The 18,150-nt window shown below is 42.9% G+C and overlaps 1 protein-coding gene across 7 annotated transcripts in view; it reads left to right on the forward strand.

Moving 5' to 3' along the window:
- LOC114767330 (cadherin-18-like) overlaps window positions 1-18,150 on the forward strand; it is a 194,266-nt gene that overhangs the window by 111,193 nt on the left and 64,923 nt on the right. For all 7 annotated transcript variants that reach the window (XM_028959042.1, XM_028959007.1, XM_028959032.1 and 4 more), the window contains one exon: window positions 455-1,122. In XM_028959042.1, coding sequence (XP_028814875.1) covers window positions 865-1,122 — 258 coding nt within the window. In that variant the 5' untranslated portion in view covers window positions 455-864. The remainder of the gene's footprint in view (window positions 1-454; window positions 1,123-18,150) is intronic.

Below are 18,150 nucleotides of genomic sequence, written 5' to 3' on the forward strand. Positions count from 1 at the left end.
TATGGAAAGTGTGAGATTGTGGAACTATACATACATTCATTAAACCAAGAAATATTGTGCGACCACAACATGATTCTTTTTTTGATCAGAAGAAGATACCTACCGGATGCAGTGTTTGCGAATCCAAAAGATAATAATTACTCCTAGTAAAATATATATTTTATATCTGAGTAACTTGCCCATACAGATGTATTTGTTTTTCTAAATAATCAATATTCCTTGTATAATTATTTATTTCATTATTTATTTTCTATTTTAGAGTTTTGTTTTTGTAAAATATTAGATTGTCTTTTTTTTTTTTTTTTTTTTTTTTTGGTCCTGAGCCTTGCCTAGTGAAGCATAGTGAAAATAGGGCCCTATGTTTTTATTTGTCTTGTGAGTAAATAAACCCAGGTCCATTACTGCAACTCAAAAAATGTATAATGTTAATGTATTTTCACCTCTCTCTTGGCAGGTCATTGAAGATGTCCCTCACACTGTTTGAAGATATCTCTCACTCTGTGGTAAACTGAACTCCATAGTCTCAGGCTGCACAGCTGCTTTGGGCCTGGACCATTTTGGTCACCAAGATGTGAATGGATTTGTTCTTTGTCTGGAGATAGATTTCTGAGCCATGAGCTTCAGAGGAGTTTTATGGACTTCCTTGCCACTCTCTGATTGGATCTAGATTTTCATCCAGACCACCAGGGTGGGCTCCTGCACTGGGGGAGGAGGAGCAGGAGGTGTGGGCACTGGATGGTGAAGAAAACCATTGGGAGTGGACCTTCACTAATATAGGAATACAAGCACAAATAGGAATATTGTGTTTTTGTATGTGGAAGTTCCCAGGACAACTGGGAATCCTGTCCTAAAGCACTAAGCACCATGAGGATTTTGGTGCCCACCTCATGCCTGTGCCCGGTCTTGCTGTGCCTCTGTGTGCTGGAGCGCAGTTATGGCAGCGGGCATCACGCCATCTCCAAACTGCCTGGACGGAACCACTCGCTTACGCACAGCCACAACCAGACAAGGGGACCCAACGGCGAGACCGAGGTACACCATCGGCCCAAGAGAGGCTGGATCTGGAACCAGTTCTTCGTGTTGGAGGAGCACATCGGGCCAGATGCACAGTATGTTGGCAAGGTGAGAGTTTAACCAAAGAGCTTGTTCCAGAATACCTGGCTGCTGAGTTCACTATGCTAAATTTATATCAGAGGTTTTACGAATTTAAATAGTTTATATTATAAAACCAGATACATAAGTACATGCCTTATAAGTTGGCAACCACTGACAAAAATGATGATTCATGGAATTTTTATAAAGGTAAGGCTAAATTGAGTAGAACTGTAAATGTTCTATATTTAAATAGCTGATCTGCATGTTAATTTTATTATTATACTTTTTTTTAGAAAAAAAAGTATAACCCACCTACTCTGTACTCTATAAGTTTTCTGATATAGACATAAGGAGTCACTTCTGGGTCATTAACAGGACCAAAATTAAAAATGCAGCACAAATGCAAAGAGTTTAGAAGCTTTTACCGGCGGTTTGTGGTCAGTTGGCTTGCCGAGGAATGCTGTAATGTGCATAAAGTGATCCATTCGGAGGAAAGACCCCTCTGGACGCTTCTGCGGCGGGCAGGAAATGTAACTGCAACACGATGCTGCCCATGCCATTGCCGTGATTTACTGCCTGTCAACATTTTGACAGATCTTAGGCTTTACTTATATATTACTCTGGGGTCATGTTGTGGTTTGTATTCTGGCTGGTAATATTGGCAGGGTTTTACAGACTGTTTTCTGTGTCTGCTATTCATTCTTCCTCTGGATATGTCACCCTTATTAACAACTTTATACCAACATATAGTGTACGCCTTGCTGAAGGCAATATGATCTGCAGCATCTGAATTGCATGTTGAGCCTGAGAGCTGTTTGGCAGAAGACAGAAATGTGCATGGTTTCAGCCCACTCGAGAGGCAAGAGGCATCTTGTGTGAATGGGAATGGGGTCAGGAATCCAATGAGGGCAATTTATGAGGCAAAAGGGCTTGGGGGAACAACAAAATTGCACATATATTTAAACTCATTTTACAGGGAGTTACAGCCTCTTTACAGAGAAGCAGAGTCCTTTTTCGCAAAGTGGCCAGCTGGCTGCCAGCGTGGGATTTTCTATTTTGTCCATCTATGCAACAGTAGCTTTGAAATGTGAAGCTGGTTGTCATGCCGGTTGTGTTATTTCCTCAGGACAGCGGCGCTTTAGACTCTCTGATTGACTCATTTGTATTCGGCCATGTTTGTGTTTTCTTTTTTGCTCAATGCGCTGATGGTATAACTTCTCGTTCTCATGCTTCATGCTAATAAAGAGACCGGGGGGTTATTTTGTTATTTCACTAACCAGACACATTACTAAACATGGCCTTTTTCTCTTTTTTTGCCACTACAGTCTGAACTAGACTACATTTTACTGAAACAAGTTAACTGACATAATTTTGAATGATCATGTATTGGGAAAAAACGTATCAAGACGTTAATTAGTTGCATTGAGGTTTTTTAACGTGTTTGTGCCAACGCCGTCAAGCTTGGAGGATTTTGATGCGGAATGACCCACATGGCAGGAAATTCAGCTGTCATCAGTAAACCAGAGGAAGGAAGAATGAGACGCCGCTCGCTCTCCCTCGCTCTCTCGCCTTTCTCTTTCAAATCATCTCAGCCGCTCTGGTCGCCGTTTTTTTGCTCAGCGACGTGCCTGTCAGCAGCACAAAGGCTACAGGAAAGTGGTTAAGTCGCGCGCTTGCGGGCTGTCTCCGTTATCTGAGGCCCGCGTGCCGACGCGCTTCCGCGTTGGAGGAATCATTACTCAGGGCGCCCAGGCGCAAACTAATCCCGTACCCGCTCTGAGAGAACGGCAACAAGAGGGGCGGGTCAGGCCTCTGTCTGCCCACGACTGTTTAAAAAAAAAAATAAATAAAATAAAAAATGCCACAGAGACCAAGTGAGTCAGGAATAAAGAGGGGAAACAGTCCTGTGGGATGGGCAGATAATGTCGTGGCCAGAAAAAGGCAGATAGAGATGCTAATGTGCCCTAACATAATACTCCACTCACAGCCTCTGATGTGCTCAGCCGCTGTGACGGCGGAACAGTGGCGGTGTACGAGGCCTAATTAGCAGGGCCCGGATGTTTTGCTCTTACGGAAAACTCGCCTGTGTGGCCAGCTTACCCGCGGAAACCTGTCAGCCTACCGGAATATTAAGCGGCGAGGCAAGGCGTTCCATGAGATTGGCTGTGACATTGCTGCTCAAGCGCTGCAAGGGCATTAGCGGCACGGGCCTGAGCCAAAATTAAATTTCTCCATAACGCAACGTTATCAGCACACTAATTACATGTAGTAGTAATTGCTCCGGCTGGTGACATTAGCATAAATTCTGGGGCTCATTTTGACGAGGCGCTGCAGCTCGCTTTCAGAAGACAATTTACACGAGTGCCCGGCGCAAGCACTGTACATGAAACAAAAGTTCATCTTCAAAAAGAACACACCATTAGGATTGGCTACGTTAATGTAATGAAATCAATTTTAGTCGCATGATTGGAAATATGATCGTTAGCAACCCAAAACCCTCCCTTTTTCTTTTTTTTTTCTAATTATGAAATGTGCTATCGTCCGACCCTCCACTAATGTAGCCAATATACAAACTACCTTTTAATTACAATGAGACCCTGGACTATTAATTCTGAAGGTTTCAGACGAAGCTTTTTTCCGCTCTCTCTCTTTCTTAATTAAAAGTTGCAGATGCCAGCAATGAGTGCAAAAATGTTCTCCCTCAGGAGAGACTGGCACTTGGTGATGACATTCCTTGCTGTCGTGGTATCAGCATACCTTTTGAAAGCATATTTCAATGATGTCTGGCAGTGTTTTATTTCGCTTTGCTTTGTAGGTCCTTGGTACTTACTGTCAAAATAAGAAAATTTCCCTTTTTTGGAAATATTGAAGCGTGGCCATTAGCTTGTAAAATGCCTCATTCTATTAAACTATTCCAAGAAAGAAAGTGAAGTGATTGTCACACAGTGGGCAGCCATGACAGGCGCCCGGGCAGCAATGTGTGGGGACGTTGCTTTGCTCAGTGGCACCTTGGCGGACCGGGATTCAAATCAGCAACCTTCTGATTGCGGGGCCGCTTCCTTAACCGCTAGGCCACCACTGCCCTGAGAACCTCTGGAATGTCTACTTAACCATAATATCCTTATCCCTTTCAAATAGCAAGATAGCTGTGCAAAGAAAACCTTATGTTCCATGGACCGAAGGGATTTGTCGGTATCCGGTATAAAGGCATGAGCAGAAGATCATTTTGAGGGCATTCAACACTCCTTGTCAGGTTCCCACTAAGAAGAACTGTATATTATGACACCATTTTGTGTCGACCTCCATTTAAGTTTGCCAGCAATTTTTCAGATTTTCTGTGGGATCAGACATGCCAACAGGCTAGCCTTCATTCTACTACACTAAACTAGACTGAACTAAAACTAGATGCCCAGTGCTCTGTAGCCAGTGTAAGTCTTCATTTTAATATCCCATCCTTCCTGCATCCTAGCTTCAACAACTGACTTACTGTCTTATACAACCAGCTTTCAGAGGTGTCATTGTGACAGGACAATCAATGTTTTTCACTTTACCTGTCAGGCCCCTTAATTTTATGATTTATCAATGTTTTCATCTTAGAGCTTGTCCATAACAGAAGACCTTGTTTTTTACAGATCTTCTTGACAAGAGAATAGCTAAATTACTGTATGAAGTCTTCTTTTTTGCAACAACTCTATGTGTGAGAACAGTGCTCAGATCAGTGGAATGTCCTTGAGCATTCGCCTAGACCTGATGGACTTATATAGTGCTTTGTAAACAAACTCTGTCTGGCATCCATGACAGCCGTAATTGCATCATGACACTTCACTACTAACCTGACTACAATACCAATAATCACTTGTAACAATTGCCTGAATTTTCATAAAAATTAAATTATAAAATTTTACCTCCTGAGTTCAATATTAAGATAAGCATGTTGACCTGTCTAAATTTTTGATGGATTTCCATTACTGGCTTGAGATGGCTCGCTTTTTCCTGTGAGCATCATATGGACAAAGGATGGAGGACACATATGTGAGTAAGTGAATATAAGTGAATACATATATAAAGATAACAAGATGGGATGAATATGAAACTAATATACAAACGCAAAAGAAAAAGATACAATGTACATAAGTTCAAGTGTCGCCCAGTAGAGGCAAGGTTCCATGAAAACAGAAAGGTGAAGGCAGAGGTGAAGGCTTTCTTTTAAGCCATCTTAAAAAGCATCATCCTTGCCTTTATTGTATTCATCTCCCATGTGGAAAGGGCTGTTGACCCATCATGCATCTGTCTTGGTGTAAAGCATGAAAGGTCTAGATTTTAAAACAGCAAGTGCACTTAAGAACCCTGCGAAGAATTTTTCCTCAAGCATTCCAACCTTCATCCTGCAGAAATAGGAAGTCAAAAAAGTGACTCATCCCTTCAGTGTGCTGTTTTTTTTTTCTTTCTTGACATGACACACCTAATAACCAAACACTTTTTGCCAACAATCATAGTTATGCAGGACATAAAATGAAACAAACACACAAAGAATGCGTGAAGAATACAGTACATTTCTTATACACTTCTTTTAAATATATAAACTGTCAGTATGAGGCAAGAAATAGTTTGCATCATCACAACCTCAACTTTATGATGGTAGAAACCAGACAGAATTGAAAGAAGCAAAGTGAATGGGTAGATAGAAGGATGAAATAAAATATAGAAACCTAAAAGAGGATTAGTGTGACCTGATGTTAATGAAGAATAAATGTTTAAAGTCTGGGAAGCCTGAGAGATTAAATTAAATGTTATAGATAAAATTTATTTAACGTGTGTCATGATATCATCAAAGGTTTGGGTAGCTGAACTGCTGACTCACGGCTAAATATTCCTACTGTGGCATATGGAAAGAGTGGGGAAATAGTTTGCCATATTGCTGTTGTGGTTTTTACGGCTCTGTGGAATCAGGCTACTCTTTAATTCCTGCAATTATGCTTTTGTTCAGTAAACCAGCAGATACATTTTGTGTGGCGCACAAAAAAAGCAGCTAAACTATTCTCCATCTGTAAGAGACTTTTTGTGCTTAACAGTGCATTGGGTAGAGTGTGTTTCTCTGGTCTCAGATGATATTTTCCGCATCTTTTGTTATTGCTTATTTCATTTAATGCCATTTCCTTCATTATTTAACACCGTGTGATGTGTGGTTTCAAAATGTAAGATATTGGTAAGGCACAGTCTAATTTGTTTGGACTTACCTACTCAAAAAAGGGCTTGAATTGGAGTTTTTACAAAGGCCTCCATCTGGATTTTCAGAATTGTCACAGATTAAATGTGTCTAAACCTTTGACTGGTAGTGTGTCTGTGTGTGTTTGTGTGTGTCCATGCTTCTTTTTTGACAGTGCAACTACTGAGCATGATTTTTTTTTATGACACATTCTCTAAAAGCAATATACCAATTTAAATACAGAATATTTTTTCTATAAGTTTTAGCCTTTATAAATACTGAATCACTTGGCATTTGAGAACCTTGCCCTTGTCTTGATCCCATTACCACTCAGTGGAGGAAGACACTATTTTGCTAAATATGAACTCAGCCTCAACGTGACAACAGGGCTCTGATCACGGAGAGCTGCAGCTGACTAGGCGTCCATGGTTAGAGCTCTGTAAAAGGAAAAAAAGAGCAGACGCTGCAGCATTAACGTGGAGAGACTGTGCTTACCTTGTGTTTAAGTTGCATGCCTTCAGTTTACTTTTTGTTCCTTTTGTGTTTCCTTTTAGTGAAAGTGAAGTGATTGTCATTGTGTCACATGGTGACACAACAAAATGTGTCCTCTGCTTTTAACCCATCACCCTTGGTGACCAGTGGGCAGCCATGACAGGCGCCCGGGGAGCAGTGTGGGGACGGTGCTTCGCTCAGTGACACCTCAGTGGCTCCTTGGCAGATCGGGATTCGAAATGACAACCTTCGGATTACGGGGCCGATGTTATATTTGTCACAGATGTTTGGCGAGGCAGGTGATCTGAAATGATGACAAGAGATGAGGAGGAAGGACGCATTCGCACAACATCACAAAACAATCTGTGATGAACAGGACAGGGGAGCTATCCAGTAACAGGTGAACATGGAACATGCAACAATGACCCAACAGTTAACAGACACGATCAGGGCAGCTTTATACAATCAGACACAGGTGAACACGATTAGGAAACATTACACAGGACAAACATGAAACTCCTTCCGTACATACATTAATATATGTAATTACATGCCTTTAACATAGACTAAATAAGCGGTTAAATGCGGCTACATGACTGTAGTTTATCTTTAAAAACAATGCTGTGGATGTTCAATGGCTGCTGCTGCCCTAATCCTCTTCTGACATACTGAGCCTGGAACAGTTGTTGATGTTATTGGTGTATTCAGACTGATTATATTTTGTTTGTTTCATATTATTGATGTTTTGCAAAAACTGTTATGCATTTTACAGGAATTATTTAAATAGAAGTTTATTCAGTTACACAGAATAATTTATAGGCACTAAATAAAGGCACAGCCTCAGTAGAGCAACTCTGGGTTAAGTGCCATGCTCTTATGGATCATAAGTGAAATTGTTAATGAGGCTACATTCACTGCTGCTACTATCTAACTGACTCTTATCTAGAGTGATTTAAGACTTCCATTTTCACAATAAGCAGAACTCACACACACCTCGCTGTCATAAACCTGACTTTCTTGCGTGCTCCAGGTCCACGTTCCAGACCGGAGTTTTGTGTTTGTCTGATGTGGTTTTGTTCCATTGTTTAACTGTTTAAATCTGTATGTTTTTGATTGATAAATCTCTTTTTTGTTAGTCGAGTACCTGAATCCTTTCTCCCCTGTCCTGACGGATTTCTGATACTCACACATAGAGCATGCATTTTTGGAATCTACAGTGTGTATTATAAATGTGTAAAGTCTCTCTGTAACAAGACTACAAGCTAGCATTGCCTAGCAATACTTTTTAATTTAGCTGTGATTTGTGGTTTCTAATTTTAATTTCAAATTGAGTTCCACTTGGTACTGTTACAATTGTATTCACACATTTACATTTATGGTTCAAGCATTTGGCAGACGCTATTATTCAATGACGCTCTTACTTAAATGAGTGACACAAGGCTCACAAGTACAGGGCATAGGACAAGGAAATTTTTTGAGGATAAAAGAATATCATTCTGAGAGGAACAGGGGCTGGTACGCCTGACGAAAGTGGAATAATATGCAGAAAAAGGGGTGGCAGCTGGACAAATAGTCACAGTTCGTTCTTAATAGATGCACACACACACAGACCATAGTTCTCTCATCACATACACTGCAAGTGTCTGTCTCCCACAGGGGCTTCCGGATTCTGGAGCTTTTTAATGAGTGATGCTCTGGCGACAGACATCAAGTCTTTCTACACGACAGTCTGTGTTCTAGCCACGTTTCTTCTCACTCACGAAACACCAGGAGGGCAGGGACGGGGGATGGGGGACCTTGTTCCAGCCTGCAGTGTGTGCAGAGTGAAGTGTGCGTGCCGAGTGCTTAGAGAGTGACAACAGGGACAGCATGTGACAGACTCAATAGTCCGTCTGCGCATCTGTCAGTCTGAGGGCCGAGAGTGCTGCGGCGGCAGGTACTTAATATAGACCTGACCCCTGACGGCACCGCTCTCTTTAGCACGCCACAGGAGTGGAAGTACGTGACTGGTTGATCATACATTTCTGAACTGTAGAACTACATACTTCGCCATGAACTCTCATACAGTTTGATATCATTTAGCCAGAGCAGCACTCTGCCAACCACAGGGTGAGGTCAAAAATGTCTTCTGGCACACTTGTTCAAGAGGTGCTTTTGTCATGATCCGGTCCATAAGGGGTTACTCCGCGTTCGGAGTTTCATGTTAGTCTTGTGCAATGTTCCCTGATCGTGTTCACCTGTGTATAATTATATGAGTGTATAAAGCTGCCCTGTTGTGTCTGTTCGTGGTCGGGTGATTGTCTGGTGATGCTCCCTTGTCCCGTGACGTCATGCGTATGTGTCCTCCTTCCTCGCCATGTCCAGCCATCGTGACAGCTTTAATAGTGAAAGTGTAAGTGCTTAAAAGTCATGGAGGTTTTGAAAAGAAAAAAAAATTGGCAAGAGTTGAAAAAAAAGCAGAGAGAAGCGGAGAGTGAGACGTGGCAAGTGAGATGTGATGCCACTGTGAAACTGTGGAGAATAGTATACAAAACCCCTCTCTCTACACACAAAAGCACTGTATTAAAACACTCCAGCCTGATGTTACCTGGCAGAAAGAGGCATGGCACAATAGAGGTTATTGTCGTTACATGTAAATATTGTATTTAAAAGAGGTACCAATGTTACAGAGAAAACCAAAGATGAAACGAATGAGAAAAGATGAGAAAGAGAGAGAAAAGCCAGGAGAAAAATAGGTAAATAGAAATGACTCAAGGACTGATGGGAAGATTCCCCTTAGCTCCCGATGGAAAAGAAAATGGAAGTCCAGAGACCACAAGTGAACATTCTTATACACTTGACTCACGGGAAGTTGTCACAGACCAATCAGAATTTGTTGTTTCTGTCTTGTCATGCCCTGGGGGTCTCCGGTCGGGGGCAGACAAAGAGAGCAGGGGATCTCAAAACACATGGCTGGCACTTCACACCTTTTGTTCGGTGGAAGGCTGCAAAATGCTGTAATGCCGTTTGACAAAGATATGGAGAATAAATAGGTGGTTGCCTCTCCACAAGACAAAAGCTGCTGAAGTATTGTGGTCCTGCAGAATGTTCCATCTTACACCACATCACCGTGCACCACATTTAACGATGCACCACATTTTTGCACCACAAGTGAGGAGCACCCTTTCACTATACCAATCATGAGTTTGTGATTGCTATTATAGCACAGATCCACTCAGAATAATGTAGGTTTTAGGTTCTGGTTTTAGGTTCCTAGGTCTGGTTTTAGGTTCCTAAATTAAAAGGCTATTGATGCTGTTGCTAGTACAAATCTAAAACTATCCTGTTCGTGTCTGTTCGCTGTCGGGTCATTGTGCGTGTTCATGTTCCCTTGTCTCGTGTAGTTCGTATTAAACCCCTGTCGCGTGAAATCGTGCGAATGCGTCCTCCTTCATGCCATGTCCAGCCGACCCATGGCAGAATGACCCGACCACGTGGACGCAGCCGATCTACGCCCCGCTGAGATCCAGGGAGCCGTGGTTGGTCGGGAGGACGTCTGCCCCACAGATCCATGTTCAAGGTTCCATGTATGGACGTCCCCTGATGCCGCCATCTTGTCCGGATTCCAACGACGCAGCTCCGGTAATCGCCAGTTCCCCGCCATGATCCACGTCATGTTTTTAATCGGTTCTCAAAGCGTGAAAGACTCTCGGCGGCCTACGAAAGCTACCGTGGGGTCGAGAGGATCTGTCACGCGGTCCATGTTCCCCCTGGCGATTCCGGAGGCGGGGGAGTACCGACGAATCCGTGCGCCCGGACCTCGATGGCCTACGAAAGCTACCATGGGGTCGAGGAGACCGGTCGCGCAGTTCAGGTGCTCCCGGTGTTAACCGAGATGAGGGAGGCGGTGAACTTTCCAGCAGGGCGTGCCGGAGACTGACCGGAGTGACGGTGCCTGCGGACGGCGGACAGGATGCCGGTCCCCCACGGACGAGCCGTGCTTTGGCCCGGGCCTGACGCCGCCGGTGCAAGACTGCCGCCACTCGTCCTTATGGACTTCTCCCCCCTTTCATGGACCGTTTTGTGGGCCACAGGTGGTAGTGCCTTTGAGGGGGGAGTACTGTCATGGGGTGGTAATAGCCTAGTGGGTAACATACTCGCCTATGAACCAGAATCCCACTTACTACCATTGTGTCCCTGAGCAAGACACTTAACCTTAAGTTGCTCCGGGGGGGGACTGTCCCTGTAACTACTGATTGTAAGTTGCTCTGGATCAGGGCATCTGATAAATGCTGTAAATGTAAGCTATGTAAGCTATGATCCGGACCGGCAGGGGTGAATCCGGATCCGGAGTTCGGACCGGAGTTTCATGTTAGTCTTGTGTAATGTTCCCTGATCGTGTTCACCTGGTGTCTATTTATATAATTGTATAAAACTATCCTGTTCGTGTCTGTTCGCCGTCGGGTCATTGTGCGTGTTGATGTTCCCTTGTCTCGTGTAGTTTGTATTAAACCCCTGTCCTGTGAAATTGTGCGAATGCGTCCTCCTTCATCGCCATGTCCAGCCCACCCGTGACAATCAGCCATGTGAAGCACTACCTGTGGATCAAAATACAAGACTTCAGATGTCGGAAGAGGTAGAAGATCTATATGGATACTACTATTCACAAATAAAAAATGATCTTGAATGATACGGAACATATTGTATTGAAGTATTTCAGGCTGAATCAGGCCACTCTCAACGCCACTGAAACTGGGTTTCCATTACTGCTGCAAATGGCTTTTGACAAATCCGCCTCTTAAAACCAGACTAAGAGTTTTCAGTTGTTCCTCGCGGTTCGTTTGTGATAGGATAACGCCCACCTATACCACAGGTTACCCAAATGTTTTATTCATAGCTCTATTAATGGACTGCGCTCCGACAGAATCAGGCGACTGTGCTGCGTTAATGCAGGATGGAGGGGGTGGGGCCGCGGACGGGATTTTGAGTTAAATTGCTTTTCCTGCCTGCTGAACTGGGATGCGCACACACGACGGGCTGCAAGCACTCATTATCCACTGAGAGGTAATTTAGAATGAAATAAAATGCACTGTCACATCTTTCATTTCCCCTTCTGCGTTAACGCCATGGCGAACGAACGATATAGGGACAACGTAAAGTTTCTCCAGATGAGGGGAACGTGGCTGTGAAGTCCAATCAGCGAGAGTGCAGGAGTCAAAAACAGACTTCTTGTACAGGTTTAGCTTCTTGTACAGGTTTACAGCCTTGGCAGTTTGCGAGAGAGAAGAAAAATAATTCAGGTATGGAATCTGAGAAAATGGAAAGAACTAATATATTTAGATTGAACATGTCACCAGTTCATATTATACTTATTTTATTATGTCCCTGCATCTGTTACAGCACTGACCACTGACCATTTCAGATTTGCTTGAACTCAAACCTGTTCAGATTTTTGTGCTCAAGGTCTGTCACGTCTTGGGCCACATTTTTAAAGGCAAGGAGGTTTATTAATGCAGCAAAGGTGGAACAGTAGTGCCAACAATGCTGGAGCCATTTCCTCCTGCTCCATTGATGTTTGGCTAGAACCACCCCACAAGACACGGCAGGACAAGATCCTTCTAGGGACGTCCATACCATGCACCTGCACGTCCCTGTTGATGAATCTCATGTCTCAACCTGCTGCTCCCAGGTAGGCTGTCCCAGACCAACCGGTGTCCCTTTCGACGTGTCTCGCATCTCTCCCTGTCTCCCCCAGGGAGATGGTCCCGGACTGCCCAGCAATCGCTTACCTTACTGCAGGGTTGTTCGGTCTGGGCATGTGCAGTCCAAGTCACTGCGGGGCTCTGCCTTCAGCAGAGAAAGGCACAGGGCTTTGCGGGATCCCTCCCAGCTCAGGATCCGTTTGGACGAGCAGGCCCTCTCCCTGCACATCCTGGCTAGCCTTACCTGCCCCCCTGGGGTATAAGCGTTGCTCTGTCTATTATTGCAGCCAAAAAAATCAGACAGAACACCTTCTATGCCCATTCTGATTAAATGAAAAATTAAATATGCCCATTCTGATGAAAAAAATGAAGGGGAAAAAAAGCGCAGAGATGGGACATCTGGGACATCAAAAAAGGATTTATCACAAAAAACAAAAGGGCGAAAAAGCAGGAAACCTGGAAAATGGGATAAATAGGGATAAACTAAAAGCAACCCGCAGGTGTGTGTCAAAGTGACAGGAGCAGAAGCTGCCTCGTTCTGTGTGTTTGAACAGGTCCTAATTACCTTGTCTCAAGTAGCCTCAGGAGGGAGCAATTAGGACCTATTCAACAGGACGCTGGACGCTGTGTCCGTCCAGCCCCTGGGCGTCACAAGGTCAATATGATGTTTCTGCAAACGCAATTATCCTGCATGTAATTCAGTATTTTTGTAATTTAAAATACTTAATATTTACTCACAAAATAGTGCAGGTCTGTTCCAAGGCACTTTGGGGGAACCCTGACAAAAGGAACTTGGAGGGTCATACTAGTCACGCTTGGTTTGCTAGAGATAAAGCGTTGTGAAAGTATATTATGACCTGCTCACCAATGTTCTTAGGTTTTTGCCTGCTGTTCTATTAGCCATGTTCAGTTGTGATCTGCCTTATTAGTTATCAACGTTTAGCTTTTAGCAGACGCCCTTATCCGGAGCGATTTAATAGTTTCAGGGACAGTCCACCTGGAGACACTCATGGTTAAGTGTCTTGCTCAAATTAAAGGTAAAGTTAGCATCTAAATGAGGTGGAAGTTCTATTGAAAATGTATAATGTTGTTTCTGTTTGTTTTTGTAGTTCATGAAAAATTGGGATGCTTGTGCATTCACATATTTCTGTTTCCTGCAATTAAAATTTCATTAAGCTTGAGAACCATTTGCTAAACTGCAAGGTGGGCCTTATTGGCCAATGTTTTGTCAGTTATTGGTTAGTTGGATAGGGAAAGAGCTTCTCTGATGTATAATGTAGCCAATAAACCAGCAGCATGTTTCAGCATATTGCTGTGAAAAGGGGCGGATGACGCTGTATGCCGCAAGCTTCGGAAGGTCTGGTATCCACCGCTTGGAGAGAATTGAACAGAGAGTGGGCTTTGCGGGGGGCACCCACAACAGTATTAATGGTAAACCAGAGCAGTTGGACTCATATAAGAAACTGCTGACGTGGCAGCAGAATCTAATTGCTTTTATGCTCTGTGCATGACATCCAACCCACAGTCCAGGCCTCCAGACATGGCGCCTGGCAGAGGGACCCGGTGACACTGTCTGTCGAAAGCCAGCAAATTTTGAGCATGTGTGGCGATGCAGCCAGGCACCTCAGGGATTGGAAGTTTGGTTGGAGAATGAGAGAGCGGCTGCTTGGAACGTCGAAGCAGAGTCAAAGTTGGCAATGCCAGTAGCTAAGGCTGCTAAATAAGGCAACTCTGTCTGTCCACTTTGTCAAGCCTGGGCAGAGGCCAAAGCAGTGGGCAGAAACCCGAGATGAACCCTATGGGAGACCCTGTTGCTTTGCATGTTGGGCATGCTTAATTAATTTTGAGGGCATTTAATGAAAGTTGCTGAATATTTGGTAAGTTGCGAAACATTCAGGAATCATCACAAGAGACAGCTACAATTTATTGCGTCAGCTACATTTTATGAATTGATCAAAATGTGCTTTTGAAACAAGTAGTTCTAGGGATTTATAGGAATAGGAACTAGCCTTGAAGCGCTAATTCACCTTTAGGTTCAATTTTCTCTTGCATTTGCACTGCAACTGTGAGGTGTTTTACGCAGGGATTATTGTCGATTCAATGGGGTGAAAAACTTGATATCTAATTGTTTTTTAGTTCCTCTTCTGCATCCATGTGGTGGATATCCAGTGATACTAGTTTAAAAGTATGTCAAGCAAAAGGTTTTATATTTTGCCTGGTTCCTTGAAAATCATAATCAAAGTGCTTGGACTTCAGCTTCAGCATTAATGCTTGTGAGACATAAATGTATATACATTTAATTGTATAATCGATGCATTGCGAAGCAGACGTGGATGATATTGCATTGATGCAGTGCAGATCATACTTGATTATATCATAATTAAATTGCTTAGTGATTTTCTGGTTGAAAAATTCTCGCTGAATAGTGAAGTGATTGTCATTGTGAAACACTGCAGCACAGCAAACGGTGACACAACGAAAAGTGTCCTCTGCATTTAACCATCACCCTTGGTGAACAGTGGGCAGCCATGACAGGTGCTCGGGGAGCTGTGTGTGGGGACGATGCTTTGCTCAGTGGCACCTCAGTGGATCGGGATTCGAATCTGCAACTTTATGATTACAGGGCCGCCTCCTTAACCACTAGGCCACCACTGGCCTGATCTGAGTACAGCGCTGTAATTACAGCACTGATGTCTGCCATTTGTGGCATCAGGGGAGTGCGGACTGAACACAGACCATTTTTCTGGTAAATTGGTCTCGTACCTTAACTCTTGTATTTGAAAACATAATTTGACCATGTAGAATTTTTGGCAAAATTTATGGCATGCATCGATATTGAAGTACTGACAAACGTTTATGACAAACCTTTATATCCTCTCTATAACCGAGCAATGTCTCCAGAACTCAGTCACAGTACCATAAATTCTGGAATTGCGATGGAACTGTGCGATGTTAAGTGCCTGGTTGTCCTTGTTAAACACAACACAGAACATGGTGAGCAGTGGGCAGCCAAAAAAATGTGCCCGGGGAGCAGTGTGTGGGGAGGATGCTTTACTCAGTAGCACCTCAGTAGCACCACTGACTACTGACCCAGAATTTCAGAATTAGGCACACACATCCTGTAATTCTACTGGCATATTGCTATTTGTATTTTGTTTTTTGTATTAAAATGGTGGGTGCTGTTGGGTGTGTCATTCATAGAGTAGCAGTTTGGGCCCTACCATGAAGCAGGAGTTACTGCAGTGCCATCACACCAAAAGTGGGAAAATGTACACCAACAGTAGTAAGAATTGTGAAATAGGTGTGGAATGGGCATTTGGAAGAAACACATGCACCAGTATTATAATAAAAATGTAGAAGGTGTTAATTGGAAAAGTGACAAGAGACTCGCTGACCCACTTTATTTTATTATGATGTGTGAACTTGGAAGATAGAAATTAGGCCATTTATAGCCAGGTGATTGACTGCTGTGTGAGTTTTTTTCACTTCACTGATATTGCACCTACATTTTGCTATATCTCAAGGCACACACAATTGGCCATACTGTCCCAATGCCATACAAGGGAGTGTTCACTAATGATTTAGTGAATTTTCTGTATAGAGCAACTTGATACCCACCTTCATATTATGCCAATTAACACATTTGCCAAAATGTTTGCTCGCTTGACCGAGAAATAAGTGTGCATCCTTTGTACTCAAATGTCACCAATGATGCGTTAAATAAATGTCTGTGTCCTTATTGCATAATTGTCAACATTAACATCCACACATTTAAGTAATAACAAATGCAATCTGAGAGAGCAAGTTGTTTTGTGGTGAAGGAGCTCTACACACAAATGATGCAGAAGAAATATACTGTACAATAAGAATAGGAAAGTTTGGTGCAATGTTTGAACATACTCAATTTTTGGAGGTCGTGTCACTGTCAAGACTTCATCGCTTTATACACTCACAGCATGACCTTCTCTCACTCTCACTTGCCCTCATTCTCTCTCTCTCTCTCTCTCTCTCTCTCTCTGTGTCTCTCTGTCTGATCACCATGAAGTGTGGGGCAGCGCGTGTTGCAAATCAATCTCCCAAAGACATCAGCTAACAGTGGTGATTGAGTATATGTGGCCAAGAGGAAACACTGGCATAATCAGACGCACACGCACACACACACACACACAATTACACACATACACAGAATGAGAGAGAGAAGACTGGTGCTGAGTGATTAATTCCTCTCCAAAATCAGTCCTCTAATCACACAGGATGCTTTCCACTAATTCCACACACAAGCCTTCTGATGGGACGTCTAGTCCTTAATCCTCTCCTCAACATGTTCTCGCCCTCTTGTCATTCTCTCCTCTCTTTGGATTGAGCTTCAGAATGCTGTAAGGAAGCGCTGCTAGGACTTTCTGAATTATTGACTAGCCTACTAACAGCTGTGTGTGTGTACATGAGTGTATCGCTGTGTATTGGCAAGTTTGTTTTCAAAAATCAGCAATTTCATAACATAAATATGTTCTATGTTTAATTTTGGTGGTGCAAACAAATTAAAAGTGGGTTGTGGGAACTAGTGGTGGTTGAACAAAATAGGGCCAAACTAAAGAAAAGGGCAGATTTTGAATGTAAAAGGCTCTTCAGGGAGATGGTCCCACCATCGCCATCCCCCATGGGATACCAGGGAAGCTGCTGTGCCCATTATTGTGAGGGACTTTTTTTTTTATCTCAGAGGTCAGGGGAGCCAGAACGTCTGCCACCTCCTGTTCTTGCACGTTCTTATACTTTTTTCTTGGTTGCAAAATTGTGGGAAATTTTTTCTTCTAGTGTTTTTTTAGACATAATGTTTTCCATGAGGCATAGATATACACAATGCCAAAATGTTTATTTACCACCTATTTTTTAATAATTTAATTAATTAAAAATGTTTTTAGTTACTGTTGTGAATGATGCTGATATATAGATTTCCTTTCCCAACAAAGAAGCTGGTCGAGAGACAAAGGGACATATAAGGTGGCTGATAATATTATTGTACGTGGCCTAAAAAGTGAAGCATTGGCAAACAGTACAGTAAACAAAATCCACAACTTCCCAGCTAGCAGCAGCAACACAGGATTCGTGCACCTTATAAAGAAAAGAACAGGGGACCAGACCATCTCTGAAACAAGGCCATAACAAAACGTTGAAAAGTAGTACTCGCTTGAAATTTTATTGGTTCTCGCACAGTAGTTTCAATACAGAAAAGGTTTCATGTCTCAGTTGCAGGTGAAGGAAGGGTGGTAAGTAAGGACTGCAACTATAAGACCAACAATCACAATGAGATACATGACAGATTAACAAGACTAAACAAAACTATCAGGCACATGGGGTAAGCACTAGGTAACATTGCATAGATATAAAGTCTATGCAATGATCAGTGGTGGAATGTAACAAAGTATTTGTACCTCGTTACTGTACTTAAGTGCATCTGTACTTTACTTAAGTAAAAATAATAATGCATACTTTTTATTTTACTCCACTACTCCACTACTTCACACGACAGGGGTTTAATACAAACTGCACACGACAAGGGAACATTAACACGCAGTGACCTGATGGCGAACAGACACGAACAGGATGGCTTTATACAATTATATAAATAAACAGGTGAACCCCTGCCGGTCCGGATCATGACAGAAATGTATTTGAATC

The sequence above is a fragment of the Denticeps clupeoides genome, chromosome 2 (assembly GCF_900700375.1).
Source record: "Denticeps clupeoides chromosome 2, fDenClu1.1, whole genome shotgun sequence".
NCBI classification, from domain to species: domain Eukaryota; kingdom Metazoa; phylum Chordata; class Actinopteri; order Clupeiformes; family Denticipitidae; genus Denticeps; species Denticeps clupeoides.